Source organism: Vicia villosa, linkage group LG1 (assembly GCF_029867415.1).
Source record: "Vicia villosa cultivar HV-30 ecotype Madison, WI linkage group LG1, Vvil1.0, whole genome shotgun sequence".
Taxonomy (NCBI): domain Eukaryota; kingdom Viridiplantae; phylum Streptophyta; class Magnoliopsida; order Fabales; family Fabaceae; genus Vicia; species Vicia villosa.
In genome coordinates, this window is record NC_081180.1 from 184,346,376 (window position 1) to 184,352,972 (window position 6,597).

At 31.6% G+C, this 6,597-nt stretch overlaps 1 protein-coding gene across 1 annotated transcript; it reads right to left on the reverse strand.

Moving 5' to 3' along the window:
* Positions 1–1,375: 1,375 nt before the first annotated feature.
* On the reverse strand, positions 1,376–5,427 carry LOC131644723 (protein SMAX1-LIKE 3-like). The gene is made up of 3 exons (XM_058915289.1): positions 3,818–5,427; positions 2,984–3,245; positions 1,376–2,643 (listed from the first exon to the last, which is right to left on the reverse strand). Exons 1-3 carry the CDS (start codon positions 4,972–4,974, stop codon positions 1,552–1,554), a joined length of 2,511 nt encoding a protein of 836 aa, XP_058771272.1. The 5' UTR covers positions 4,975–5,427; the 3' UTR covers positions 1,376–1,551.
* Positions 5,428–6,597: the final 1,170 nt, after the last annotated feature.

The window sequence follows — 6,597 nt, forward strand, 5'->3', positions numbered from 1 at the left end:
AAAAAGAAGAAAAAGTTAACACAATTCAACCCCACTTCTTGAGTTTTTCTCACCTTGAGATTTCTATTTAAAGAGACTTAATTCCATCGTTTAAGACCCCGAGCTTAATTGAATATCTTTGAGTTAGGGTTTTATTTGAGTCCTTGTTTGTTGTGTTGCTTGTATACCATGCTAGCGCCTATTTTCATATCATAAGGCATAGTTGTTGGTTTGTTTAGTTGAGTTGTAATTCAACATTCTTTAAGTTGTTTATTGAAGTGGATCATTCGGGTTACTAATTGAGAGAAAGTGAGAGGATTTCTCATATTTATAGGAATTCCTAAATAGAAAGTTATTGGGTAGTATCAGGAAGAGACTGTGAGTAAGGTGTGTTCATGTAAGACTAAGTGTACTAGTACTATTGATATTGAATTTAAGAAACTCAAACAACAAATAAAGATGATGGGATGTAAAAATTCTAACCCTAGCCACCTGAAGATTCCATATCCGGAACTAGGTGAGTAATACACTATGCTGAAAAAAGAACAATAGGTACCAAATGGTTCCGCCAAGACACAACGTCTAAAAAGATTTTGTCTCATAGGTTTCATATCCTAAAGATGTTTTCAGGAGAATACAATCACCTTATAATAACTCATACTATTCTACATGAGAGGTAGGAGGAAGCCAACTTGATTTGAAAAGATATCCTCTTGAATACTATAATTGAGGAAGAGATCATAGGAATTTAATCGAATAAACATCATTCTTACAATGACATCACCGCCAGAGATCCCTTTCCTTGGAAATGACAATGTGACCAAAAAATATTATTTAGTAGCTTTTGCTCCCAAACAAACAACCCCTTCTCCGCTTAAGGTCCCAAACTTTCTACTTATGCTAGGCATAAATTTAAAAGGCTATAGAGAAAAAGTCTCTCAAACCGATGAGCCCTATACAAGGATCTTCCCGAATGGAAGTGAGAAATTCATTTTCCACCTTCCTAGACAACAACATCTACAAACCAATCAGAAGCGACTTTCTGATTTGAGTCTAGAAGAGAAATTCCCTTGGTGAAAGAATTTCTCAAACCAACCACTCTTTCTCCGACAAGGAGGAAACAATGAGAGTATCATATCTCTCAGAAGGAATGGTATTTCCAATATCGGTATTATATTTAACGTTGTTTCATTTGTATTAATTATAAAATTCTTTAATATTTTTTTGAAAACAAACAATTATAAAATAATAATTAAATAGTATATTTTTCTTATAATTTATTATTTATTACATAAATGTTTAAAAGTTAAAAGTAAAGTGAAAACAAGATAATATTTTTGATAAAAATATATATTTTCTTAGGCAAAATGCTAAAAAAAAATGATTTGATAGAAAGTTTCAAACTCCTATAAAAGAGATAGTACATATACCTACTAATATACATCTAGTTACATAATAAAATTAAAGGGAACTAAAATTAATGGCTAAGAAATACAAAGACATGATGAAGAACATAGGAAATTAAGAAACTCCTAGCTAGAAAAAGACTATGTGTTCATGAAAAAAAATTCTTCACAATTCCTGAATTTTGAAGAGAATATTTCTGTCTACGGATTCAAGCAGCCCAATTTCATCAACTAACCTATCATCCTCCTCATAATTATCATCAATAGAAATATTCAAATCCAAAGAAACATAAGAACTTGTTTCTTCCAAAGTAGCAACATTAACATCATCATCATCATTATCATCTTTGTCTTCTTGAGAGGATCTTTGTATAGGAGAACAAACTCTTGATCTTGAACTAAAACTTTCACAACTAAGAATAATAATAGCATCACAAAAACCAACCTCTTCACCATTTGAATCCAAAACTCTTCCTTTCTCAATAGCCCTTTTGAAACCAAGTTGTGAACAATAATCAACTTGCTCTATATCTTCAACTAGAAAAACCCTATGAGGGTTATTTGCCATTGCATCACCAAATCTTTCAATGAAACTACAACTTGCTTCATCTCTTGATCTTTTGTTTCTACTTTCCTCACTTGATTCACCTCTTGTTGAAGCAAAACTACTTAATGATATTGAAGTGAAATTGTTGTAAGATCCAAACACAAGCCTAGCTAATTCTTTTGCTATTTTCTCTTTACCTTCCAAATCAAGACCTTGGAAAAACAACCATGTTTCTTCTTTAGGATCATGATAAATGTTTCTCAAATTTCCTTTTCTTTTTGTCAAACCGGATCGACATTGCAAAACCGTGCTCGCGATTTCCGGTATTATATCTTTTTGCCATGGAACCTTTTTCTCCAAAGCATTGCATAGAGTTTTCATATTCTCTAAATTGAGCTCTTTGAACTTGTTAATTTGCTCCATTTCCATAAGCTCACTAGAAGAAGTTGAATTAGGGTTAGAAGGTTCATTGAACTTGCTTCCACTTTGAATTTGAGATATCCAAAATTGGTGATCGGAACGATCGCGATCGCTTTGTGACACATTTGGATATTGTTGTTGCTCATAGGAGAATCCTGAAGTGGATGAAGAAGGTGATGCTGAAGATAATGTGAGGATTTTATCATCACAATGATAGGTTTGTGTTTGGGTTGAACCACACATAGAGTTGTTCCACTTTTTGCAAAGGTCTCCCACTTGAACACAATTCTCCTAGAATACACAACAAAAATAATTAATTTTAACTAATCACAAATTTTTATAAATATCTTAATATCTAAAATACGATCTGTCACCACGAAAACGGTCAAAATAAAACGGTATCAGAAGGTGCTGACCAATACCATTCACTATTTTTATGATTTAAAAAAACTGTAGTTAATTCACACCAAAACAGTTGCAATCACTATTGTAACATCTGTACTGATCGAAATCGTGAAAGCTTTATGTGACCCGTGATGATTACTTTAATGTTTATTTTGATTTGTAGGGTATGGTAAAAAATAATTGGAATATTATCTAAATAAGATTGAGATAAGATAATAACAAAAACCTGATCATTATTGGTGATTCCTTTATTCTCATTTTTGTATTGTTGTAGCCATGCAGGAAGACTTGAACTTGAAGAATCACTTTTGAAAGAACTCATTCTCTGCAAGCTGCTTCTAACTTCAGTCTCATTTTTTCTTGAAGGTTCTCCAAAACAAGCAGTTTCTTGTTGTTTTTGAGTTATCTGATCATCTCCTACTCCTTCATGCAATAGCCAGCTTGTTCTAGTCTCATCTTTTTCATTTCTTGACTCATTTTCTATACCACTAAGAACAAAAAGAGAAAATTATATCAAATATTAAGTAAAATGTTAATAAAATAAAAATTATTATTTTTAAAAAATATTTATGTAAATATTTAAAAAGAAAAGCCTCTTTCCTAGCTTATAAGTTGTACTCAATCAAAAAAGCAAAATTGTAATGACTGACAAGTCTTTGGTTTCAGTGCACAAATTTGTAATATCTTTTGTCATTTTTTCCATTCTCATATATAGTAAAAGAAGAAAAAAAATAAACAGTTTTTTCCTTCTTTTTCTTACTATTTTTTGCTGTTGAAGTTTTAACCTATAAGAAGCAAAAGACAATTCCATTATTTATCCCTTTCCCAATGTTCATTTTGAGATAAATAATCACTCATAAGGAAACAGTTTTTCAAATAAAAGTAATGATGCAGTTAAAGTCACATAGCATAGTAAAAATCAATTAATATCAAACTTTACCAAATTGCATGTTAATATTTTTGTGGCGGATTCGATACCGCGCCCATTAGTATGATATTCATGCAGAGCTATCAACTGATCTGGCTTAACTTAACTGGACGAATTGCATGTTAAATTTACCTGTTAGTGATGAGACTAAATTTCAAGGTTCCAGCAGGAATAGTGATAGGATGAAGATTCCAAATAGTTTCAAGTGATGGTTGTCCATTTTTACATCTCATATAAGCTTGAAAAGTAGCAATACACATCAACCAAAACTTTCCATTTTCTCCAACACCATTAACAAGTTTTCCAATCTCCATTATCATGTGATCAATGGAAGAATAATATCCTCTAATCCCTTGTTGCTTTTTATAATCAAACAAATATTTAAGATCTCCAAGATACAAAACATACCCTTTTCCATGAAAACTCTTTGTTGCTAGTTTCTTAAGCTCTTCAACTTTTTCCTCAACTTGTACCCTTGAAACATTGCCAAAGTCACAAAGAGAAAGTGACACAAACTTAACACCTTTAAGTGACTCATCAACTTCTCCTTTCTCAAATTTTTCCATCACTCCTTTAACTACACCTTCAAGATTACTCACACACTCTCCTACAACAACAACACTTTTTCTTTGATTCATCTTTAAACTCTCAACAACACTGTTGATATCTTCAACCCTAGTTGGATCCAAAACCAATGCTTTGTTGGAAACTTTCTCTTGAGATTGAGAAGAGAGAGTTTGATCATTGTTTTCCTTTATAGAAGAAGTGTTTTCCAAGGAAACAGCTTGTTCAACATTGGTTTTCACTTGAGTACTATTAAACCCTGCTTCTCTCATAACCCTACTAACACTAGGATCATCAAGAATTGAAATAATGAGCTGCTCAAGCTCAATCTTCACCGTTAAAAGCGGTTGCTGCTGATTCTCAATCGATCCACGGCGTTGATGAGCTTGAGCGCGCTTAAAGGCAGCAACCAAAGCATTTGCGAAAGAAGGATACTGAGATTGAGAATGATGAGAACCTAACATAGGGCTAGAAGTCGTCGCTGGCAAGCGATTGAGCGCGACGTTGAAGCAAAGCTCTAAGGCTTTACATTGAAGAGGGTGAGAGTGAGATTGAAGACAAGCTGTTCTTAACAAACCATTTGTAACACTAAGCATGGTGTTTGCTACATGGAGTGGTGTTACTTGCGCATGGCCGCGGCGCTTTGCTAGGGTTATTGCTTGCTTTACTATGTTTGCAGCATCTGTAGTTAAGCCTTGTTGCAAAGAACAATTTCCTGTTCTCATCTTTATGATATTATCAACTTTCTTATAGGGTAAGTAAAAGCAATAAAGAGAAGAGAAGCTAAAATTCAATAGTGAGTGAGTGAGTAGTAAGATAGTTATATGGATGGAACATGGAAGCTAGGGTTTGTTATGATGATAATATATAAAAGGGAGAAGGGTTGATGATCATAGGTGTTATTGAATGAAAATTGTGAATATTGGAAGATGAGATAGATGATAGTTTGGTCTAAAGGGAGAGAGAGAGAGAGGAGAGAAAGAGGAGAGAGGAGGTGTAGAGGAAGTAAGGTGTGTGAAATATATGGAAGATGTGAGTGATGTGCTTTTCTTGTGGGAGAGGTAATAAATTTGGGGTCCAAAGTGGATTTTGTTGTAGAAAGTGGATTGCATGTGCTGACAAGCAGGACTATTAGACCAGTATCAAAGGCAACTTAGCTTTGCCTTCTTTCTTGCTTTCTTTTTCTTTCATTCTTCAAATTTTTAGTATAAAAGTTTTTGGTATTTGTAAGTGGGAGGTGGGGGCACTTTCTCTTCTATATATGCATAATGTTTTACTACTAGTTTCTTCTTTCCCAAGAGAGAAAAAAAGCTAGGTAACAACTCATTTGTTGAATCTTAAATCTTGAGTGTCTAATTAAATATTTTTGGAAATTTTGAAATGAGTTCATTTCTTCAAGTGTGGCATCAATTATAGAGAAATTGATGGATATAATTTTTTTTTTCTAACTTACATCAATTTTTTCAATAGAAACCTTCTTCCAATATTTCTTCTCTAATTCTTTCATAAACTTGTTTTTCGCTAAAGTAAAAAAATTATATAATAATTATTGTATTGGTGTTGTGCTAAAAATATTTATTTAAGAGTAGTTCTATTGTAATATTTTTATAGTAAATTTGAATGTTGCAAATTAAACCTAAAAAAGCTTGCATGATGAAAATATTGAGTTGAGCTTAGGTAAAACCTTAGGCTATGTTTGGTAAGACACTATTTTAAACTTATAGTTTATAGTTTATAGCTTATAAGTTCATACAATAATTTAGACTTGTTTGATAATGGTCTTTTCATCTCGAACTTATAGTTTATTTTGCTAGCTTATAGCTTATTTTTCAGACGTTATTTCAAATAGCGTTTTAGCTTATAGCTTATCATTTTTTCTTTCTTTTTTATCCTTATTATTTTAGTAAAAACCCACTTTTATCCTTTTTAATTTATTTTAATTTAAAATAAAATAATTATATATTAATATCTATTATGTCATTTTACATTTATAAGTTACTTGAAATGTTAATTTTACTAAACATTTCAATTAGCTTATCTGCTATCAGTCTCAATCATCGGTCATAAGTTATAAGTTATCAGTCATCAATCATCAGATGGATTAGCACCCCTTATGCTTTTTTTAATATACCTTCTTTGATTATAAAAAAAAAAAAACTTATAAGTCAACCGCTATTTTTACTAAAAAAGTCTTTATTTATTATGGTAGATATTTATAATGATAAAAATATATTAATAATAAATAATTAGATAAAATCATCATTATGTTTGTTATTATAATAGTCTTATATAACATATAAAATAGTCAAATACAACAAATATTCCTAGTAATTATAGCGCCTCATAGA